The sequence below is a fragment of the Ascaphus truei genome, chromosome 4, assembly GCF_040206685.1.
Source record: "Ascaphus truei isolate aAscTru1 chromosome 4, aAscTru1.hap1, whole genome shotgun sequence".
Taxonomy (NCBI): Eukaryota; Metazoa; Chordata; class Amphibia; order Anura; family Ascaphidae; genus Ascaphus; species Ascaphus truei.
Window position 1 is genome coordinate 208,923,706 of NC_134486.1, and position 25,244 is coordinate 208,948,949.

The window sequence follows — 25,244 nt, forward strand, 5'->3', positions numbered from 1 at the left end:
AAGGCTGCGCATCACCCTATTGGTTTGGCAATGATTTAGATAAGTATAAAGCAGCAGCTTTTACAGCACCATAGTCACCTTGATAAAGTACACTTAGTACGAAACGCGTAGGTGCGTTTTCCTGTCCACCATTTGTGCGTTTATGAGCATGCAATAAACTTCACATCATTTTTTCATCCTTGGAGTGGCCTGCCTATTTTTTGTTCCTGACTCATCTTCTCAGGACTCTCTGGCAGTGCGCCATCAACGCTTTCTATATTCTTGTTAAACACACAATGACATCGGACAAAATGGAGTAGCCACAGGAAATCAAATCCTTCCCAAGAACTCGTTACTATTGCCAAAATTGATTAAAGCAAAGGTGCTCAAATTCAGTCCTCACGGGCTACGAACAGGCCAGATGTTCAAGATTTTTCTAATTAACACATACAGTACTAATCCAATTAATCTAGCATTACTTCCACTAAGGCAACTTGTTTAAGTATGTGTTACCTTAAAAACTTGGCCTGTTGGTAGTCCTTGAGGACTGAACTTGAGCAGCCCTGCCCTAAAGGGTATTAAGCTTTAGCACAACTTATAAATAGACGTTTAGGAGTGCTAAAGCTCAGTACCCTTTAGTGAATCTGGCCCTACTGTGTGTTTACGAACACTAACAATTATTTAAAATACGTATGGGTGTCAGATTTTGGTATAAGGGCATTCATCAACCAGATGCAACCCTTTAATACATGCCACTGCCATTAGTACAAATTGGTTCTTTAAGGGATTGCACCTTTAAGGGGTCACCTTCTAGTAATACTAGACCTGTTCATATATCTCTTACTGTACATTAACATGTTGAATTAGACTCCAACAGTTGCAGTAAAGAAAGTACAGCCCTAACATGACGTAATAAAAAAATGGACATTCAGAAAAGTTAAAAAAAAAAAAAAAATTGCGCAAAAGTAACACGAATTCCTTGTGAAGAGATAAAAATATAGTTCCCCAAAATAAGTACAGGTATTTGTAATAAAAAATAAAGTAAGTTAAATCACTATTGCACTAAAACACGAATACAGGTAAACCCCGTTATAACGCGCCCCGTTATACCGCGGTTTTCACATGGCTCCCGTTTAAAAAAAAAAAAAAAAACTTTTTTGAAATTTTTTTTTTTTTTTTTGCACACTGCACACACTCCCTGCACACACTGCACACACTCTACACTGCACACACTGCACACACTCTACACTGCTCACACTGCACACACTCCCAACACTCACTCTCACTGCACCACTGCACACACTCTCACTGCACACACTCTACACTGCACACACTCGCACTGCACACACTGCACACACTCTACACTGCACACACTCTACACTGCACACACTGCACACACTGCACACACTCTACACTGCACACACACAGTCCCACTGCACACACACAACCCACTGCACGCACACACTCCCACTGCACGCACACACTCCCACTGCACACACCTCCACTGCACACACTCCCACTGCACACTGCACACACCACACACTCCCAGCACTCACTGCACACACACTCACTGCACACACTCACTGCACACTGCTCATAGCAACACTCTCACTGCACACTCTCACAGCACACACTCTCACTGCACTACTCACAGCACACTCTCACAGCACACAGCTCTCACAGCCCACCCCCCCCTCACATGTCAGCAGCCCAACCCCCCCTCACATGTCAGCAGCCCAACCCCCCCTCACATGTCAGCAGCCCACCCCCCCTCACATATCAGCAGCCCACCGCCCCCTCACATGTCAGCAGCCCACCCCCCCCTCACATGTCAGCAGCCCACCCCCCTCACATGTCAGCAGCCCACCCCCCCTCACATGTCAGCAGCCCACGCCCCCCTCACATGTCAGCAGCCCACCCCCCCTCACATGTCAGCAGCCCACCCCCCCTCACATGTCAGCAGCCCACCCCCCCACATGTCAGCAGCCCACCCCCCCCCTCACATGTCAGCAGCCCACCCCCCCACCAGCCCGTTTTTCACACACACACACACACACACACACACACACACACACACACACACACACACACACACACACACTGCATGCTCTGACCTCCCCGGCAATGCATTGAAAAGAGTAAACCATCTGGCAGCAAAGCGTTAAACCTCAATGAAGGGGGGGGGGGGGGGGGGATAATCTTTTTAGTTACTGACTGGGGCAAAGAGCCTTGTTACAGTACAGGCCTTTGAAGTGGGAGACGCTGGTCTAAATTACACTGCAAGCTCTTTGGGGCAGGGATAACTTCTGCACACAGGTTAGTAGAAATGCCCATCTCCTTAGCAAGTAAACCTGATCCAAAGGAGATCTCATTCTACAGCCAGGAAATCCCGGCTTTGCTCCAGTGCTCTCCCGTCATTAATTACATCCTATAGCAGCCCCCGGCAGGTGACCTCAGCCCAGGTGTTCTGCAGCTGGCACCTCTTAGCAAGTCAGATTTGGGAGATGAAGGAAGAGGATCTGTAATCTTTATTAGGCAGAAAGTAATGTGAAATGAAGGGTTTTTTTTCCCCCCAGCTCAGAATCAGGGAGAAATCCCTGACATATAACCCCTCACTTACCATTTTAATCCTCTGTGGCATTATTTAACATGCTGAACAGATTTAGTTTCTAATTTAGGCCAAAAGACATTAAAATACATAATTTACTTAACACCTTCAGTGCCAATATACTCTGTCACCGAAGAATGAGTTCTAAATAGACCCACAGCTGCTTAATTAGGGATGAGCAGTTCTTGGAATAATCACAGTCGCTGCCATGTCTTGAAACCCTTTTTACATCTGTGCTACAATTTTAAAACGACTGCCATGTTCTGCAGATCTGTGTGAAATAGAGAAGTGAATGCAGTTTGAAGCAAGTGGTAATGCTGCTTTAAAAAAACGTAAGACTTCAGCGCACCGGTTGATGTTGGGTTAACACACACACGCACACACACACACACACCTTTTAGATCAGCTCAGCACATCCTCTCTCCCCGGTACTAAGCCCCACCCCCGGCATGCTCTGACCTCCCCGGCAGCCTGCTATCGCGCACCGCAAAACCTGGGGGCTGGGAGGGAGAGGGAGGGGGTTGGGAGAGGGAGGGAGGAGGGATGAATCGCCGCCATTTTTTAAAACTTTTTTAAAATGTATTTATTTAATTAACTGGCGCCCGGCCAGAGTCATCGCGGGCCGCACAGAGAGGCCAGGCCGGCCGCATGCGGGCCGCATGTTGTGCAGACCTCATCCTTCCTTCCCTCCCTCCTCACTCCCTCCCGATCAGGCGCGCGGCGGCCATTTTTTTTTTAAATTAGCGCGACCCCGTTACTAACGCGGTGGTCTTGGGGTGGACCCCGAAGACCGCGCTATAACGGGGTTTACCTGTATATCTTTGTTCATCATTCTTGCAGCTTGTCATTCTGATGCAGTAACAAGTCACAAAGCTTTCATTACATTCTTGACAAATAACTAGAGTAATAGCAATAGAAACAATGATACATAAAAGCATGGTGCTGGCAAACTTCCTTTCTTTGTTCTGCATGGAAAGATTTAATACACAACATTTCAAATCGTTAAGACTTGACTTGTCAAGACCTGTAAGCAAAATGAGTATACAGATGTAGCAGACGTTATTGCACCCATTAACACGTTGTGTTAACACTGGCACGTTATTTAACAATAGTCATATTGAAAACAATGGTAAAGGAGATAAAACAACTGTTATTTAATGAGTTATTTTGTGTGTTAACTCACGTTACATGGGGTAATAACGTTTACTACATCTGTAAATTTAAGAGTGTCCAAACAAAGAGAAGAGCATTTTAGCTTCTTACCCATATACATTTCACTTGATCTTTTTGCTGGCTCCAAGTCTACAGGGAGGTCGGTCTTAGTCTTCAAAGCAGGAAAAAGGCATGCTACAATATCACAAGTGGATGGCGGATTTTGCAGATCTACTGAATTTGTGCTGTCTTCACACTCGCCTTTCTTATCAGGTTCCTTCTCTTTCCTTGCTGGTCTTGAGTGACGAAAAGAAGCCTTACGAAATGATGAGAAAGCTTTGCTCCCCCGCCTCCTGAAATCTTCTTTGCTATGCTCACTGCTGCTTGTGCTCAAGGAGTTATCTTGTTGACTTGACAAAATCTTTCCTGATGACTTCAAATGCTTCTTTTTTTCGTCTTCTCCGCTAGGGTTATCACTAGCATAGTCAGGGTCAGACAAATCTAAGTGTTTGTCAACCTGGCTAACTTTCTGCGGTGCATCACGACTAGGGAAACGATAACAATGAGATTTTGGATCATCATCACTATCTGAAGATGTACTGTCAGTTTCACCAAGTGGCTTAGCGTTTCTTCTGTGAAGCCCATTTTCAGACCTTTGCTCTGTTCTTTGTCTATCAATGCCTCTGTTGTTTATTTGTCTGTTAAGTTGTGTGAATGACTCTCCAGTTACTTTAATTATTTTGTCATTTACTTTCTTGAATCCACTTTTGCTAGCTGGATCTTTATTATCAGCAGAAAGATTGTTGTGATCATTAATAGTGATGGCCACTGTCCACTTTTCAAGATCTGAACACTTGTCCTTTTTAGGCATACTGTTTTCATTAGAGTTCTGCCACTGATTCCCTTTCTGTGTTGTCCTTCCTATTTCAAAACCGTCAGCATTTGCAAGATAGATTGGAATTTTAGGTTGTGCTGGCACAGCATTTGTAGGTGTACAATTTACCTTTTGAAATGCAGGAACGGTTGCATTTTCTTTACACGTTATCTCCTGGGTCGTTTGTGGTTTTAACTCATACGTTTCTCCAGTGCTTTGCATGTTTTCATATGAAAGTATCTGTTTTTGCAGACCACGGAGGGCATCACAGCTATCATATTTATTGGTTGAATTATTTTTGGAGGTAGCATCATTTGCATATTTTTCTCTAGTGGACATGACTGAAGGGCTACTGACTTGCCTGTGTAAAACAAGGCGATTTTTGAGTTGTACCTTCCCTACATCATGTATACTAGGCAAGGAATTCCGATGCTCACCATCAAAGCTTACTCTTCTAGACAAATATGTCACAGAATTTCTTCTTTGTTCTATAATTGGGTTATCACATTTTTTTTCAAATCTACTTATGCCTTCCCTACGTTTCAGAAATGTCTTTCTAGAAGTCTTGGTCTCACAAGTATCCTAAGAAAAGAGAAAATATCAATTTGCATTAGTTACAGTAGATAAATTAAAATTTGTATTACAGAATATTTACTTTTATGTATATGCAAATCCCCAATAGTTCTAACTCATATTACCTATATTTTAATATTTAAATATATCAATATTGAGTCTCCTTTTTATTGTTGGTTCTTATTCAGCCTGCCTAATTCTCAATATAGGATAGATAAGGTCATTCAGCCCACAAAGGAGCTGAGAACACCCTACAGATGCAGCGGCCGTTATTCGAACACTTCACGCGTTGTATACCTCGGAATACCCATGTCATGGCGCGTGATTTCTTCCAACCTTACTGCCTTAAGACGCGTGTTGACTCGTGTTTTTATCGTGTGCAGAAAATGGCATTTTAGCGTTGTCTGCAATACCGTCGAGAAACTCAAGTGGGCAATCGCGAGTTGTTGTCTTAAAAATCTACGCAATAGAAATTCAACCTGTCTTTTATTGCCGTACAGTACAGTACTTCACGTGTCTGTAATTGTAATTTGAAAATTAACGTTACGAGTTCATACTGTATTGTGTACATGGAAAAGAAGTCCTTTCTGAGGCTCCTTAGCCATACACAGATTAAAAATATGAGCACACATACAGTACAGTAACAAAAGTATTTTTCACGAATTAAGTGTTGTATTTGTACAGGATAATAAAGGGAAAAGGAGTAATACAAAAATACAATGTCGCTTCTTCCTCCGAATGTAAAATATTTTTTCCGCTCATGCGTGTACAGTATGCCTAATTGGAACCTTGTTGAAACGCATATGCGTCATCACATTTAGGCGCATGCGTGTATGTCTTTGAACTACAGGTAAAGGTATAATCCTGCACAACCAGATGAGTGTGATACTGACTCCACTTTCTGAATTGTGCATTTCAAGTCTGAAAAAAAAAAAAAGAGACATCCCTTTTTTTTTTTCCTTCTTGACATGGGCTTGCTTAACAATTTTTGCTATTCTTACAAATCACTAGCTTTTTAATTCTACACTACAGTGTCATGTTTATGAGGTGGGTGGCATACTGTCATTTTTATTTGGGGGTGGGGGGGTTCAAAACATGAACTGTTAAAAAGATTTCATTGAACTAATAATCCTGCTTCAACCCAACAGAGACACACACACACACACACACACACACACACACACACACACACACACACACACACACACACACACACACACACACACACACACACACACACACACACAGAAAGCCTAACAAACCAAAGTGAATTGAACTGCATATTGACACCTCCCCCAGAGCTATTCATTAAAGGTTTATTCCAGGCTTTGTTTAACTGTGTACTGTAGAATCTTCTTGAGGCTGGTTTCACACACACATGCGCACGTGTGATAAGCCCTTCTGGGGGATTTGGCGAGAATGACTTCTCATTCAATGTCAATTTCAAGTCTGAAAAAGAAAAAAACATCCTTTTTTTTCCGACATGGGTTTGCTTAATAATTTTTACTATTCTTACAATTAATCACTAGCTTTTTAATTCTACACTAGTCGTGTATTCTACTGTAATGTATACTGTACTATATATTACTGTAATTTTTATTTGGGGGTGGGGGTGTTCAAATGATTCTCATGAATTTAAAGGAACAATTGTATTTGTACAGGATAATCAATGAAAAATGAATAAAACAAAAATACAGTAGGTCACCTCTTCTTCAAAATGTACAATCTTGTCTTTATCTTCTTCATAATGGCTGCATTGCATTCTGTAGTTCTTTTGTCACTGAGAGAGGGGGGATTTGGGCCATTTACTGACTGTTACTCCAGTATTCACACAGTACAATATGTTTGCACATTCTCCCCCCCCCCCTTCCTGTAATGCTCCAGCTCTGAAAAGAAAAACATTTTTCACCAGGATTAGTGCATTAAAGGCAGTGAGTATTTCACAATATTGAACTATAACTACTGTCTAACCGTTTTTTTAGGCTGCATTAAGTCACTTATTTATATATACAGTACTGTATAGTATGTGAGGATTTCAGTTTGTGCTCTGTATTATGTATTTTTATACTAAACTGTATACAGTATACTTTACTGTAACTATATGCTATATGACTATAACTATACTACTGTACACTGGCGACACACTTTATTGAAGTGTGGCCAGTTCCGCAAGCCGGGAGATTTCCCGGCTTGCAAGTGGCATCCCCTCGACGTGCCGCGCGTCACCGATGCGCGGACACGCGTCATCGGGTGCCTGCGCCCCCTGCACGCGCGTCCAGGGCTCCCCGAGGGAGCCCTGGTGTCCAGCGATGTGGGGGACGGCAGCAGGGGGTTCCGGGGGACCCGGCGGACCCGGAGATGAGAGGGGGAAGCCGCGATCGGCGGGCCTCTCCTCCGCTGCTTCGGCGCGCGCCCGGCACCCTCCGGCGCGCGCCAGGTAACTGCTGCGGCCGAGAACGGGCAAATGCTCGAATAAACTCGGCCGCAGCAGTAGGTTAGATAGCACACAAATGTCTAAACAAATGTACCGTACAGTGTACCTACTGTACTGTATATACTATACAGCAGAAAGTGGAGAGGACATAAAATGGTTAAAATGGTTATTTTGAGTGCCATACTTACCTGTATCATACTTACTGTACCTGTACTTACCTTAGTACAGTACAGTACCTTACTACATTCCGGTGGCCTGCCCATTACGCTGTAAAAGAACGGGCAACACGCTAGCAATATGATCAATATAATTATTGCATCTTTGTACGGTGAGTATGTCGTTCCAGAAACTCATTATTCCTTTTGCTAATTCATCCTTTTTGGACAGTTTCACAACTTTTCTGATATGATCCTTCATCTCATGCCATACCAATTCGATGGGATTCAAATCTGGTGATCTGAAATTGGAGGGGGAAAAAAAGGTGAATTAGTTAAAGAGATATAATCAATGTAAAACAATGATAAACAGTAACCGTACAGTACACTGGAGCACTTACTCCGGTGGCGTCTTAACCCAGTTGATACCGCTCGCAAGAATATGGATATCCGGTGGCGTCTTAACCCAGTTGATACCGCTCGCAAGAATATGGATAGTAGAGGCGGTATGTTTAGGGTCATAGGGGGTTATGCACTAAGCTCAATGGGTTTGCGGTCTGATGTTCAAAAAAAGCACGTCCGTTAAAAAGTGAGGCCGGGGACGCGATTCACTAAGGCCTTGAGCCCATTTTTTAACGTACGTGCCCAAAACACCCACAGCGTACGTGTTGCTTTTTTCCCCTTGCTAGCGTTCTTAAACTTCACATACGCTAGCTGAAAGAAAAAAAAGATGCATGTAACATTTGCATGGAGATTTGCCATCTCCATGTAAGGCTGTTACAGGCGATCATACACTAAATAATTAAATTTGAATAATAGTGTACATGAGCAGGGGGTCTCTGGAGCTGAACAGCATTGGTTTCAGGTCCGAGGACGCCCTACTTCAGGAGATACAGGCCCCGTTATGGGGTGCCGGTATCCCCTGCAGAATTTCAATGTCCCGGTCACGTGATGCGGACGCTTGAAAGTGTAGGGGATACCGGCACCACATAACGGGGCCTGTATCTCCTGAAGTAGGGGGTCCTCGGACCTGAAACCAATGCGGTTCATCTCCGGAGACCTCCTGCACATCTACACTATGAAACACATGGTTATTAAAAAAAGATTTAACAAACATCAGTACACGACCCCCCCCCCCCCTCCGCCCTAACACATACAGTACAATAATGTGCAAAATTATTATTATCCAGATATGGATAACAGATTATTTGCCCATTATTAAACACTGCATTAGCATACCTAAATAAAGTAAATAAAAACAGTAGCCAGTTAATCCAATGAATACAAGCAGTAACAACATCAACAATGAATTAATTAAACCATTAACCAATGAAACCAATTGTAACAGGGGACTTATCCCTGTTCAGGTAATGTGCCTCTAATCCAGCAGTGTGGTGGTTAACTGCTGGTAGTCAATTAACAAAACACCACCTGCCTGATTAGATGGCTTAGAAAGCCTGTCTTTTGAAACAGGAAGTGAGAACTCCTTAGCTGTGACTGAGAGCTGAACTTGGGAGAGAGAACAGAGATTGTCTTTGACTCTCACAACAGTCTTGAGCCCTGCCAGAAGAAACAGCAGAGCTGCTTACAAGACACAGGGAAAACTTCTAAACCTGTATGCTGACCAACCCTGGAGACAAGGGAGCTGAAGCAGGAACAGTGAAGATTTTCCCTCCAAACCACAAGGAACAGATAAGACTTTCATTCTTAAAAGACTGCTTATATCTGCTTATTGCATGCTATGTGTTTGGGGCTGCGAAAACTGCTTGACTAAGGGAGATGTGAATTATTGCATAGTGTTTCACTAGAAATACTCCCAATTGAATAGAAGCTTTGTTCCCCCCCCTGTGTTTGGATACATTTCCTGATGAAAAGGAAAAGGCACAATAAAGCCTTATTATAATTTCACATTATAAACAACTCCAAGTGTGTACCTCTGTGAACGTCCGTCTACACCAATTAATTCCTAAACCAACTCAAAATGAATAGTAACACATACCAATCAAACCAATGAATTACTACAACATTAATGAATGTAAACATTAAAAGACAAAGAAATAAATTCAAACAATATCTGAAATAACCATAAAACGCATTAGCTAACATAATACAGCATTAACTACAAACGAACACCAATCGCAAACATTTTATTACCATTAAGCAGGAAAAAAACAAACAATCACATCCACATAAGAAATGGAAATTAAAAAAACCAACAGCAATACCAAGCCACAAATGCCCCCCAAATATTGCCATAATAATGTATTAATTTGTACCCTACTGTTTTTATTTAGGTATGCTAATGCAGTGTTTAATAATGGGCAAATAATCTATTATCCATATCTGGATAATAGTTATTTTGCACATTATTGTACGGTACAGTACTGCTGCGGCACAGTTTATTCGAGCATTTGCCCGTTCTGTGCCGCAGCAGTAGCCTGGCGCGCGCCCGAGTGTGACGGGCGCACGCCGAAGCAGCGGAAGAGCGCCCTCCGATCGGGGCGCTCTCCCTACCGCTGCCGGGTCCGCCGGAACCCCCTGCCGCTGTCCCGCGATCGCGGGACACCAGGGCTCCCTCGGGGAGCCCCTGGACACGCGTGCAGCGGGCGCACGCTCCCGATGACGCGTGACCGCGCGAGGGGCGGCCACTAGCAAGCCGGGAGATTTCCCGGCTTGCGGTACCGACCACACTTCAATAAAGTGTGTCGGTAGTGTATGTGTTAGGGGTGTGTATTTAGTTAAAAATAATGTTTAGTATTTTTGTAGGCACAACATTGGTACCGCAGGCCCGCGGGTACCCTGGTACTCCCGCGGGGACCCCGGGACGGCCGCAGGGTCAGCCGGAGACACCCGCGCGACCCCCGGCCTCCCTCAGGGACCCCCGCGGGGTCAGACGGGGACAACCGCCGGCCTGTTGTATGGGTGTTGCGCATGCAAAAATGTAAAGCAAGACATTTTTAAAAGTACAGCTTTTTTTGCGTCTACCTTGAGCTGACGTTTTCTGTTGAACGCAACTTTCGCGTACGCTAAGGTTGCGTTGCTTAGTGCATCCCGCTTAAGGGCAGAATTTAACGTAAACAGGGTAACGAACGAGCAAAGTTGGACTTAGAAAAATTTCCTGAAAAAAGTCAGTTTTAGAGCGCAAAGTGCCTGTTTGCGTGGCTTAGTGCATCGTGTTCAGCGCAACATCACGTTCTAAGAGCACTTTGCGCTCTAAATACGACTTAATGGAGCTTAGTGCATGACCCCCATAGTCCTGTAATAAACGGTGATCTGATGGGAAATCATGCCTAATGTACTGTATTCAACAATCTGGGGACTATTTTCTCTTGGAAAAATACTTTATCCATGATTCCTGGAACAAGAAAAGAAAAAAATGTATCATTAGGGTACCAAATACTGTACACTACAGTTGTACGGTGCATAAGGCCTTATTTTACCCTTAAAGATGATGATGCATCCTCGTCCACGTCTAGAGATTGCACCCCACACATGCATCATCACTGGGTGCTTGGCACGCGGCTTCAGAGATACAGTAGAGGCAACGTTTATTCTAACATTTGCCGTAAACTAGCCGGGTTACATTCTGGGTATGTGCTGGGCATGTGCTGGGTATGTTCTGGGCTAGTTTGAGGCACGTTTAAGGTATTTCTGCATTGACTAACGACCCATAGGATTAACACAGCAGGGATCCCTGGCAGTCCAATTCAGTTTGAATGGGACTGCCAGGGACCCCCGCTGTTAATCTGATAGGCCATTAATAAATGCAGAAATGCTGGGGCTAGTTTAAGGAAAGTTTAAGGCATGTATTCAGAATGTACCTGGGTGTTTCCTGGGTTTTTTGGGGAATTGCCACTGGTTTTTGTTCGAATAAGAGTTGCCTCTACTGTAGGCGTCCTTTTTTGTGGAATGCAAAAGTGGCAAATCTTTCAAGAGCTACAGTTGTCTCGTCAGCAAAGATGACATCCTGAAAAGTCTCGCCACTTTCGATCCATGCCCGGTCCACTCTTTTGATCTTGTTGGCGTCCCTTATCATAGGATATGCTCTGTAATGACAAGGAATAATTAACAGGTACAGTAAAACCACACTTTTACCTACTTCGTTACAGTAAGACACTTACTTTACACTTCCATATTTCCATCCCAATTTGCATCTCATCTGCCTGATGCTGGTCTCAGACGCTGTTATATTGTGAGTTTTCTCTAGAGCAGTCCTGACCCTTGCTGCACACCGCTCATCATTATCTTCACTGTTTTGGTCCACAAGAAGCGTTGTCGCCCTACAGTGTAAAGGAAAACAGAACAATTTGTTACAGTAGGCCCCACATTTTCTCTAAAATAATTACACGTTAATCTTGTATTACCTGAATAACAGGCAATAGTTTGTCATATGCAATGCAGCATGAAAAAGAATGAGAATGTGTGAATGTCCTGTATCGCTCTGGGGAAGGTGTCGATAAGCTGTTGAATGTCCTTCTGCTATGCTTTGTGAGGGGGGAAGGTGCAACTTTGGCAGTCCGAGTGTGCAGGATAATACACTGTAGTTCAAAGACATCATTTGAACAGTTTTACAATAAAGGTTCACTGCAGCACATACTGCAAATAACATGGGTGTGTGTCTTAGATATTTCCATAAGCAGTATGCAAAGCAGAAAAAGCCTAGCAAAAGGTGAAGGTTTTCAATAGTACTGTATAAATAAAAAAATGAGACTATGCCACCTCATACATGTATACAGTAGAAATAAAAATTAAGTGATTTTAAGAATCTAAAAATTGATAAAATATTAAAAACATGTATACAAGACGTTATTAGAGTAATAGAGGACAACTTTTTTCTTTAAAATAAAACTAATGCATTTTACCAGCAATAGTGTAATTGCAGTACATACTGTACAGTAAAGAAAACAAAAATACTTACTCTGTTGTGACTGTGGGACTCCGCTTTACACTTTTTGCCTTACCATGGGCATGATGCTTTTTGCTAAACTGAGGCCCGAAGTAACTAACCAGCGTTTGATCTGTACAATTCCGTTTCCTTTCTTGTACATATCCTGTATTCTCATGCTGAGATCCTTTGCAATCCTTTTCTTCGGCATCGCTGCTTTTAGAAAAAAAATCAAGCACAGAGGAATGTGTATTCGATGTATATTCAATGTGCATTGAATCAACAAACGTGATGGTGTATTTATACTGTAATGTAATTGGCCTCGGCCTCGCGCGACAGGTTTAGTATACAGTACGCCCACTTTTAACACTTGCAGCTCAGGTCCATACCCGCGAAAAAATTCAAATAAGGACACAGTGCATAAAAGGTGACACAAATTGTATAGCCTCCCCCATGCTGATCTCCATCTGAACTTGCTCTTGTCCAGATACTGCATTGTGCATTCTTCCATCTGCTTCCATGGATCAACCCAGATTCTACGGATGCAGGAACCTACATTCTTCTGCTGTGCCGACCACGAGAAAGCGAACGGCGGAAGCTGTTTCAAAGCCAAAGCCAAAGGAGAATAAAGAAAACGTTCCGAAGACTCCAAAAGCTAAGAACCTTGGGCCTTATTATGTGAAGAAGAAAATGGCTGCCATATACTCAAATCAAACAATTTGGATGCCCAAAATTGACCCGGCACCCACCGAGGAGGACCCTTTGTCCACCGATGCTCTGCTTGGAACCCCCAGCTATCCTGCTCCAGCACCCATCCACGATGCTGCTCTGCTGGGAACCCCCAGCTCACCTGCTCCAGCACCCATCCACAATGCTGTTCTGCTGGGGAGCCCCAGCTCACCTGCTTCAGCACCCATCCATGACGCTGCTCTGCTGGGAACCCCCAGCTCTCCTGCTCCAGCACCCATCGATGACGCTGCTCTGCTGGGATCCCCCAACTCACCTGCTCCAGCACACATCCACGACGCTGTTCTGCTGGGAACCACCAGCTTACTTGCTCCAGCACCCATCCACAACGCTGCTCTGCTGGGAACCTCCAGCTCACCAGCTCCAGCACCCATCCATGCAGATTTCAACAGCACTCCTCGCACTAGATCCAGCTTGTTTACCCGCATGCTGAATGGTTTAAGTTGTGTCAAAATCCCTGACAATTCAATGGTGCAAAAGATTGATCTTCTTTTGGAGACCGTGTTCAATATGGATAGGCGTATGGATAAGATGGAGAGGAACATCGCGGGGATCTAATCTTGCTTGTAGTCCCTGCCCCTGTATGTCCGACGCAGTAGCAGGAGGGTGGCCTGGAGGCGCCTTATTCTACTTTCAGGCTTCCAACACCAAGCACACAACGGGACCCTCCACGCTCACCCCCTCCACCTGCAGAATACAGTAGAGGCAACTCTTATTCGAACAAAAACCAGTGGCAATTCCCCAAAAAACCCAGGAAACACCCAGGTACATTCTGAATACATGCCTTAAACTTTCCTTAAACTAGCCCCAGCATTTCTGCATTTATTAATGGCCTATCAGATTAACAGCGGGGGTCCCTGGCAGTCCCATTCAAACTGAATTGGAATGCCAGGGATCCCTGCTGTGTTAATCCTATGGGTCGTTAGTCAATGCAGAAATGCCTTAAACGTGCCTCAAACTAGCCCAGAACATACCCAGCACATACCCAGAATGTAACCCGGCTAGTTTACGGCAAATGTTAGAATAAACGTTGCCTCTACTGTACATGCATGCCCTTATGTTGGAGATGACAACCCCGGTAAGGCCACAACAAGAGATGACAACCCCAATAAGGCCACAAACAGGAGATGACAACCCCGATAAGGCCACGACAGGAGGAAAGCATCCTCCAAGACCACCTACCCTCGCCCGCTGCCAGAAGGACGCCCGCTCCAGCACCCAGGATTGTAACGCTCCCAGACATCATCTTGAGAGAACTGCCCCAGCACGTCTGGGAGAAATACAAGATCGGAAGTGCTGGTCTAGCCCATAAATATGCCCTGTTCATCTTTAAACACCACGTCAGTTTTGAGATGTACAGCGAGTGGACCCACAATGTAAATTATGAAGGAAATAAAGTCAAGAACGGTCTGCCGGCAAATTTAAGGAACTCAATTTTGGAAGACGTGCTAAACGGGTGGAGATGAGCAACTGTCACTCCTGTAGTCTGCATTATAGTTGACAGGTGCCAGCTGGCCTGCTACACCTGTAGTTGACAGCTGATGAAGCTGGAAATCTTTTTGGCACACGCAATCTTGCTGGTACCTGTATGTGAAATCAGGCTCAGGCTTGAAATTTTGCAGGTATTCCAGCGGGGACAGGTAGCAAGGATTGCCGTTCACCAGGTTTTCACTGACGGGCGGACAGTTATTGTAAGCCAGTGCTGGTGCCAGTGCTGGCGCTGTTGCCGGCACATTGCTGGATTGGGATTGACAAATCTTATATGGATTAAACCCGACCTTTCTCCTTTTGCAGTTGCCATGATCAAACATACTGTAAAAATCTGGGACCACAACCCAATACCCTCTTCTATCTCCGTGTGCAGGGTCGATGTGAAAAAAACACTGATCATTACTTAAGGTTTGTCTTATCAAACGCTTCCACCCACGAACGTCAGGTAAAAATTTGTAAAAATCATAGTTTGAAGTGAAATATTCATATATTTCTGCTACAGTCGCCATGTTATCTGCTGCAGCATTAATTGCAGAACATATTAAAAATGCATAACTACAGTCAGGTTTTTTTTATAAGTTTACGGTGTACACATGGTGTCCAGTCAGCAATTGTGCAAGGATACTGTAGGAATGTAGAAAAAAGCACAGAGCATTGAGTTTTATAAGTTTTTATTATGAAAGGCCTAAATTTGACAACGTCTTCAGCGTCTTCAAGTACCAAGGTCGATTCACAATGGACCACTGTGGTAGACTTGGTTTTTATTTGGTTTTTAAACACCTGCAAATTCACACAGTAGCACAGTACTATACACATTACAATTAATAAATTTCTGCCACCTGGCGGATACGCGAAGAATTGCACCCAAACAGATCAGAAACCATTAAATTAAACAGATCCACCGCGGTAAACACAGGGGTGCCCGGCGTGCCTGGCGGCATGAATACCGCATGGAGTACAGCAGCGCACACGAAAATGGGTCCGTGATTTGTTCGAATAACGGCCGCTGCATCAGTAAGTACACTGTTGTGTGAGGCAATAAACTCTAAGGCGACCTGAAATTCTGTGGGACACATGGTCTGCAAGGTTTAAAAGATGTTTGCAGACTGTAACTAATTAGGAGTGTCCACGTCACTTGAAAAAGGCAGATAGAGAGGCCGAAACGTCGTGTTCTCATGGCTCAATAAATTCATTTTTCTAAATAAAACTGGAGTGCCTTGATTCGCTTTTCTGTATTGGATTACGTCTTGGATTATTCAAAGGTTTTCCCTGGGATCAGGAGCAACAGTAACTGTATCGATTGTCTTTATTTTTGGTGTGCAACATATACTCCTATTTTTCCCCCAGATACCTCAACATACGCGGGCATGCCTCAGAATATAACAGTTTACATATGATTAAATGGTAATGTTACAGCAGATTTCAACAGTATGCCTCGTATACCACAAAAAAAGGAGAAATTAAGATGGCTACATCTACTATATTCGACTAAGAACGGACAGAGGCAGCTTTTATTGCAATCTAAAATGTATATGCCTTTATATTAAAAGTTAGCCATGCAGTGATTTCTTAATATTTTTCACATTTGTGTAATTTAGAATTTTTAATGAAAACTGAATTTTGCCCAATATATAGTAAGTGGAAGGTGTCTCACACATAAATTAAGTGTACTGTAATACTTCACTTACACAAAAACTCACATAAATTCTCTATCTGCAGTGCAGTATTTTGTGTTGTTCTGTACCTGTTTAATCTGCAGCTGTTCCTTCTCTGCTGTCTCAGAATCCACCTTAAGCTGTTCTTCAACAAAGTCTTCAAATGTCTTCTGTCTTTCACCAATTCCAGGTCTAATTAGTCTTAAACAATTGAAAAGATACTGTATCTAATAACTGGATGTGTGTCTCTTAAGTGAGCAGTTATAGAAAAAAAACAACAAGCAATGAGTATGACAATACATTTAGCTTTTTTTAGGATACCATGAATATACTGTATACTTGAAAAAGGTCCATGTAGGGACCAAAACGTTGATGATCTGTCTCTAATTACAGTATGTAATTAAAAATTAGCTTCATCTATTAGTACACTGCAGTGTCGATTCCTTGCTCTTTGTATCTTTTGCTACACCAAACTAGCTCTCTGGATCTGCGAGCACCCATGGCAGCAACAACTGAATTTCCTCAAGAATTGTGAGTGCTCCTTTCAACCTTGTGATTTATATACGGTACTGTACATGACACTTGGCCAAGGTAATTAGGAATGAGGAGAGAAGCAATACTTAAGTAATACTACTTGAAGGACAGGGCATTACCTGGCCATTAATGCCAAGGGTGGAAGACGTAAAGCCCACCAGGCATTCATGACCAGGCCAGCCCACCAGGCATACCATGTCCTATGCAAATTATTACTATTATAGGCTAAATTGTTGTAGTTTTCTTATTATTATCCAGAATTTACAAGCATAAAGCCCATAATGTATAATACAGAAAAACGGGAAAAGGCATCAATAGGGAATGATTAAATGTAAGCAGTAAAACATCACTTAAAGATAGAGAAGACAATAAAAAAAATAATATGGGTGATTGTTACCCATACAGTATGTAACCCCTGGGTGACTTGGTACCCAAATATTCCAATATTCTCTCTGGGGACTGTGTTGATCCAAACAATCAGGGTTGTCAACTTCGTTAGCTGCGAGGTGAGCCTGAGAAAGGAACCAGCTGCATGCAATACCATTGAGTGAAGTGGAGAGACCAGAGAATCCAACCTCACAGCTGAGACAGACCATACCACCACAGTTAAAAGCCTCCAAGAATATGGTATTTGGGAGTGCATTTCTATTTTTATCTTTGTCTTAATAAATGTTTCAAAAGTATTATACCAGATCCTGTTCTACTTCTCTTTGATGTGGAGATTAAATTCTTCAAGTACATTTTCCTATTTTTATTGACATTTTGATAAGGACGTGGTGGATTAAGGATAAAGAAAACACTTGATTAACAAAAACTTCACAATTCATAGACTCCTAAGAATTCGAGTTGTACGTATTTCCGGCCCAAAAATGAAAGCAACAAAATATTTACTATTATTGTTGTTGTTAGATTTGTTTAAGGATGTCAAATGGACTGTTACATTCTTTACAAAAGGTTGTTTTCTGGAAGTCTACATGGAATTGGAGCTTTAAATAGCACCAGAAACCCCCCTCCACCCACCAAAAAACAGTGAAATCAGTGAACCATAATTAGTTAATTATTTTGCCACTGAAACACAGTAATAAAATACCAATTTTATTGGACTCAGTGTTAGTTTGCCAATGTTTACCATACCTTTCTTCATGGTTTCCATTTCTTGGTCTAACTCCAAAAGGGGAAAGAGGTACATGATTAGCAGCTTCTTCATCTTTCTCTTCTCGGACAGGGGACAGGGTTTTAGAACCCGAGTCTAATAGTATTTCACCTGCACATATGAAGAAAGAATCACAGGCAACCTTATGTTTTAGTACCATAAAAATACGAGATTCATGTTTTCCAAATACCCCTTTGGTAAAATGACAAAGTAGAGAAAAGGAGTAGGTAGTGAGATACCTTTTATTGGCTCAGCAAATAGTTGATATGGTACAAATTTTCAAACCTCGCAAGATCATTTTAGAAATTAAATGGGGATAAATTAGGGGAATCCTTGATGGAGAAAGATTTAGGATTGCTTGTAGACAGCAGGTTTAGCAATAGTGCCCAAAGTAAGCTAGGTCCCTAGTGGCCGCTGCGGTGCGCACTGCACAGAAGGCACAGCCCTCTATGAGGCAGGCCCCATTCGGCGTGTGCGCTCCCGCACAAGCCGTGATGCGCGACCGCCTTGGCCAAAAGACAAAATCTTTGTCTTTTGCTGCGACAGCCGAGCATTGATCACGTCATGACGGCGGTTCAGCCACTGAGGGCGGACCATCCGTCTGACATCATGGCCGCTTCCCCACCATGCCCCCCCTGTTGGATCTCCTGCTCTCCACTCAAAGCACAGCCACAGACCACAGGTCATGGCTGAAATAGGTGCACGCGCCGCCAGATGCTCCAGCGCGCGTGCAGCCTTGACCACTGGGGCCGTAGCATAATGCAGAAGCTGCTAAGGCAAACAAGATCTTTTCTTGCATTAAACGGGCAATGGATGGATGGGAAGTAAACATAATGATGCCCCTTTTAGAAAGCATTAGTAAGACCACACCTTGAATATGGAGTACAATTTTGGGCACCACTTCATAGAAAATACATTATGGAACTAGAGAACCTGCAGAGAAGAGCTACCAAATTAATCATGGGGATGGATAATCTATTTTAATGAGGAAAGACTAGTTAAATTAGATTTATTTACTGATGCAGCCACGAGTATCCGAACATTTGCCTGGGAAAATCTGGGGCAATTCCCCAGTAATGCTGCAACATTTCTGCAGACAGACTAATGGCCCATCGGATTAACACAGCAGGGGTCCCTGGCAGTCCCATTCAAACTGAATGAGACTGCCAGGGACACCCGCTGTGTTAATCCGATGGGCCATTAGTCTATTTGCAGAAATGTCACAGAAATGTTGCAGCATTACTGGGGTATTGCCCCGGATTTTCAAAGGCAAGTGTTCGGATACTTGTTGCTGCATCTGTACATTAGAAAAGAGGCATCTAAGAGGGGCTATGATTACTATGTACAAATATATTTGGCGACAGTAGAGCTTTCAAAAGAAATATTCATCCCAAGGCAGTAGAAAAGACACAGGGTCATCCCTTAAGGTTGGAGGAAAGGAGATTTCACCAGCAACAAAATAAACGGTTCTTTACAGTAAGGGCAGTTAAAATGTGGAATTTATTACCAATGGAGACTGTGATGGCAGATAGAATAGACATGTTAAAAAAAAAAGGTTGGACATCTTTTTAGAAAGGAAAGGTATGCAGGAATATACCTAATACGTAAACATGGGAAGGATGTTGATTCAAGGAGTAATCTGATTGCCAATTCTTGGAGTCAAGAAGGAATTTATTTTCCCCTTATGAGATATCATTGGATGATATTTTACTGTTTTTTTTTGTTTGTCTCTTCTGTATCAATATACTGTAAGTACGGATATAGGATAAAGTATCTGTCATCTAAATTTAGCATAGGTTGAACTTGATGCATCTACTATGTATCTATGTAACTATGTAAGTATTGCAGTATCCAGAAGGATTGCCTGGACTCTCTTGGGACAGAGTTCCCAACAATACAGATAAGGACAATTTGTTATTCCTATTATACGTTACAATGGGCTCTGTTTGAAACTGGTAACTTGAGATAGCTAGCCAGTGCGTTAGTTAGATCTTGTTGTATAGTTACCCTCCCTGCCGTGGAGTAGGTTTTCATTTTATGCTTTGTTTTTTTCCCCTTAAAGTGACAGTGTGCCTGAATTATATTTTCTGTCATGGTTATGGTTAACTGGGATAGTTTTCTCTTCACCCCCCGATGTAGTCTGCCCTGAGGATATGTACCTGTTTTTTTTTTCTTATGGGGGGAATGTGTTTCTGATTATTAGACTGGATAGGTTGGAATGCTATTTATATTAAAAAAAGAGGTTATGTAGATAACATTTGGTTCAGGATGTCTTCTTCATTAAATCTTGGATTGATATATGGGTCAAAATAAACATTGCACAAGAGAATGAATGCAAAGATTCACCATCAAGCACAAACAGGAAGACAAACTAATAGAACATTTCTCACAACCAGTTCACTCCATCTCTGAAATTCATACACTGGCGACACACTTTATTCGAGCTCGGCTAGTCCCACGAATTCGGGTATACCCGGGTGTATTGAGGTTTGTGACTGTTTTCTGCCCGAGTGCATTGAGGTATTTTCAGGCAGGGATTGAAGCATTTTATTCCCGCTGGCTGCAATACTGCACAGTATATATATATATATTGCATTACAATTCATGAATTTATGCCATCTGGTAGACACGCGAAGCATTGCAGCCTATTAAATCCTAATCATCAGTGTTCGACAAACCTATACATTTACACGCCCCGGGCGAGTGGATTTTACATCGTGGCGAGCTCCTATTGGCCCAAGCAGCACACGTGTGGTACTAGGTGGCGAGTAGATTTTTTTGTTCGGCGAGTAGATTTTTTGGTGATTTGTCGACCACTGCTAATCATTATCATTTAACAGATCAGCCGCTCGTCAGCCAGGCATGAACCCAGGCTGGGAAGGCAAACGCAACGGGGCTTGTCAGAGGTGAGGAGCGGCGCATTCCAGGTATCTGCCAGGTACATACTGGGTATTTGCTCGAATAAAGTGTGTCGGTGCAGTATACCTTTTGGATTCCAAAAATAATGGTTTGAACCAAGATCTGAGTTTTATGACAGAATACAATAATTAACCTGCACTCTTATTAAGTGTTTGTGTGTATACACGCTGCATGGATGCACTATAACCTCCACTTACCTTATTTCCATACAGTATATCAGTCTCTGTACATATATGTATGTATATGTGTGTATACTCTGAAGACAGGAAATCTGTGTTCACGACTTGCGACGGAGCGCTGGCCACGCCCCCGGCGGTTTAGCCAATGAGGGTGAACCTGCCGGGTGATGTCATGGATGCGCCCCCAGTCACGTCCCCCCCCCATATTTCCTCCTGCAGCTTACTGCAGACCGGGGATCTCAGCTGCACGCACCGCCAGCCTGGCAGGCGCGCCAAACAACCTCGGCAAGTATCTGTACTAACCCACTCTCTCCAACCCAGATCCGGCTCCGCTGACAATCCACTTCCCAGGCGTGCCCCCACTGCTGTGGGTGCGCATTTCTATGCTTTCCCACCTCAGTACCGGGTCCTGCCTTGTTCGTGGTGAGCGCAAGCATTACAGTATGCTCAGCCCAACGAACATGAACCCCCCCTGAGGTGGGCTCAGCCCTGTCTGGCATTGGTGAACGCTTTCACCATCTGGAGACCCAAATTGCTTCCTTGACCAAAAGTTTTGCTACTTTTTCTGCACAACAGTCTCAGTCCAGAATTATTAGGCCTGCTACTTTCTCGTCCCCTACTCCAGGGGAGAACCTTCCTTTTGAGCCACATCTCCCTACCCCAAATCGCTATGCGGGTGATCCCCATGGGTGTAGAGGCTTCCTCAATCAGTGTGATATTCATTTTGAGTTAACCCCTTCACATTTCTCCTCTGAGAGATCCAAGGTAGCATATGTTAATGCCCTGCTGACCGGTGACGCCCTGGCGTGGGCATCTCCCATCTGGGAGCAAAGACCAGAGCTGACCCAGAATTTTGCACACTTCAAAAGGGGATTCAGGCAAGTCTTTGACACTCCAGTACGTAAGGTCACTGCAGCTTCCTCCCTGTTTCACATTTCACAGGATCATAAATCTGTTGCAAGATATGCTCTCGAGTTCCAGACCATTGCCGCAGAGACAGGCTGGAATAACGAGTCTTTGCCGGTTGCCTTCTGGCAGGGGCTGCCCGAATCACTTAAGGATTAACTGACTGCCCAGGAACGACCTACCGAATTGGAGGTACATATTGCAATATGTACAAGGGTGGACCAGCGCCTTCAGGAAAGGAAGGCTGAACGCCCTCATTCACGATCTTTCACAAATAATGTTCCTGCTCTCAGTCTCTCTCCTACCATGTCAACAGCCCTTGATGTTCCTGAACCTATGCAGTTAGGAAGTCACAGACTCTCCTTCTTGGAGAAACAACGCCGGAAGGATAGCGGTCTCTGTCTTTATTGTGGTGTACCCGGACACCTGGTGCTTCGCTGTCCTACTAAGCTGAGAAATACCAATAAAGGAAATCACACTGGGTACTATTTATTTTTCTTCTTCAATTCAGGAAACCCTTCTGACCAGGATCATGCTTCCAATTGTCCTTCAGGGCCCTGGCTTCCAAGTCTCCACTTTCGCCTTCATTGACTCCGGGTCTGGAGGAAATTTTGTGGATCAGGCTTTTGCTGTTAAGAAAAAAATCCCTCTTGGGCAAAAATCTGTGCCCGTCGGGTTGGAGGCCATAGATGGACGTCCCCTTCAGCCAGCCTTCATCTCCTTGCAAACCTGTGTACTTGCCCTTTCCACTAAAGATTGCCACAAGGAGGAAATATCTTTGGACGTGATCCATTCTCCTTCAGTGGAGGTAATTTGGGGCCTTCCCTGGCTCCAACGACACAATCCACACCTAGATTGGACTGACAAAAATCCTATACAATGGGATTCCCCATGCACTAATTCTAATGTACCGTCGGTACAACACATGTGTGGCCTAGACGTTCCTAAATCAGACAAACCTGTCCTTCCCGAGGTCTACGCTGAGTTTTCTGATGTTTTTGACAAAGTTCGTTCTGAAGTTCTTCCTCCTCATCGTCCCTTTGATTGCCCCATAATTCTCTTGCCCGGAGCTGTTCTTCCCAAATCTAGATCTTACTCTTTATCACTTCCTGAAACTAAAGCAATGTCCGAGTACATTCAAGAGAACCTAAAGAAAAAGTTCATTAGAAATTTTCTTCCCCAGCTGGGGCTGGTTTCTTTTTTGTTTAAAAGAAAAATGGCTCACTTTGCCCCTGCATAGATTACAGAGGATTGAACAAGCTTACCCTGAAGAATCGATACCCCTTACCACTTATTTCAGAGTTTTTTTAATCGTTTACAAGGATCCACTATTTATTCTAAACTTGATCTTCGAGGGGCTTACAATCTCATACGTATACGTCAAGGGGATGAACGGAAGACGGCCTTCAATACACGCGATGGCCACTACGAATATTTAGTTATGCCTTTTGGATTATGTTATGCTCCAGATGTTTTCCAAGAATTTGTGAACGAGATCTTTCGAGACGTTCTCAATATTTTCGTCTTTGTTTATCTTGATATTCTAATTTTTTCAAAATCCGTCTCTGAACATATCCATCATATCAAGCTGGCCCTGTCTCGTCTTCGTGAGAATCATCTCTACGCCAAGTTAGAGAAGTGCATGTTTCATCAAACTTCTACATCTTTCCTTGGCTATATTATTTCGGACTCTGGTTTTTCCATGACCCTGACAAACTCAAGGTGGAATTAGAGTGGCCACAACCTACCTCTCTCAAGGCAATCCAGTGTTTCTTGGGGTTTGCCAACTATTACCGTAAATTCATTCGTAATTTTTCTTCTACTGTCGCTCCTATTACTGCTCTGACTAAAAAGGGTGAGAATACTTATTTTCTAGATTTAATTATATCATCTCTTACACTCCTGGATCAAAGAACATCAAAGCTGATGCATTCTCGTCAATTTGTCATGGAAGACAAGACTGAGGACATTTCTGAAACTATTCTTCCTTCTAAGTACATTATTTCCGCCAATTCATTCGACGTTCTGGACAAGCTTCTGGCCACTCAAACTCGTATTCCTGGGGGTCTAGAGGCGCCGGAGGGTTGTTTGTATGCTGCACCACAGTTACGAAGAAAAATTCTAGAGTGGGGTCATTCTTCTAGGTCTGCCAGTCACCCTGGTACCAAAAGAACTTCGGACCTCATCAGACGTACTTTTTGGTGGCCCAAAATGCTTAAAGACATCGAAGTGCCGATCAAATCTTGCTCCATTTGCGCCCAAAATAAAACCACCCGCAGCAAACCTTTCGGTCTTCTACATCCTTTGCCCATACCGGATCGTCCCTGGAGTCATTTATCAATGGACTTTATTAAGGAATTGCCAATCTCCAGAGGGATGAACACTATTCTTGTTATTGTCAATAGATTTTCTAAGCAGGCACATTTTATACCTCTCAAAAGTCTTCCCAACTCGGGGGTAGAGGCGTGTCCGGCACGCCAAAGAACATGGACGTGTGAGAGCTGAGCTCCACAGGCCCCAACATATAACCATACTCACAAATACCCTTCAATCCACCCCCCGACCCTAAAAAAAAACTACCTCCTACCACATAAGCACCCCGCGATGACCACCAAACAAAGAGCGGCGCCGGGCCAGGGCGCAATCAATTTCTTCCCGCAATCTCAGCGGAGCTCGGATCCCTCGCCGAAAAATCAAGATGGCGCCGGGCCAAGTACCGCACGAGGCCCTAAACAGCATGCCGCGGCTAAGGAGCAGAGAGTGTCAGCGCAAACCCCGGAGTCTCTCCCCACGAGAGAATTTATGCGTGACCTGATGTCAGACATGCTGGATGAGCTACATGTCTCTATCCAACGAGACCTGAAAGCAGCCGTCACGGAATTGAGGCTGGAGATAGCGGGTCTCACGGAGAGAACGACGGCGCTGGAAACGAAAATGGAGGATTCCCTCCAAACGCAAACGGCCACTGATAATGAGCTATACAGACTGGGCATGGAGATC

The 25,244-nt window shown here is 43.7% G+C and overlaps 1 protein-coding gene across 4 annotated transcripts in view; it reads right to left on the minus strand.

Annotated features, from left to right (window-relative positions):
- Positions 1–25,244, minus strand: part of LOC142493194 (uncharacterized) — a 254,494-nt gene that overhangs the window by 130,130 nt on the left and 99,120 nt on the right. For all 4 annotated transcript variants that reach the window (XM_075596808.1, XM_075596807.1, XM_075596805.1 and 1 more), the window contains exons 6-8: positions 18,222–18,351; positions 16,643–16,754; positions 3,851–5,195 (exon numbers count right to left, since the gene is read on the minus strand). In XM_075596808.1, the coding sequence (XP_075452923.1) occupies positions 3,851–5,195; positions 16,643–16,754; positions 18,222–18,351 (1,587 nt within the window). The remainder of the gene's footprint in view (positions 1–3,850; positions 5,196–16,642; positions 16,755–18,221; positions 18,352–25,244) is intronic.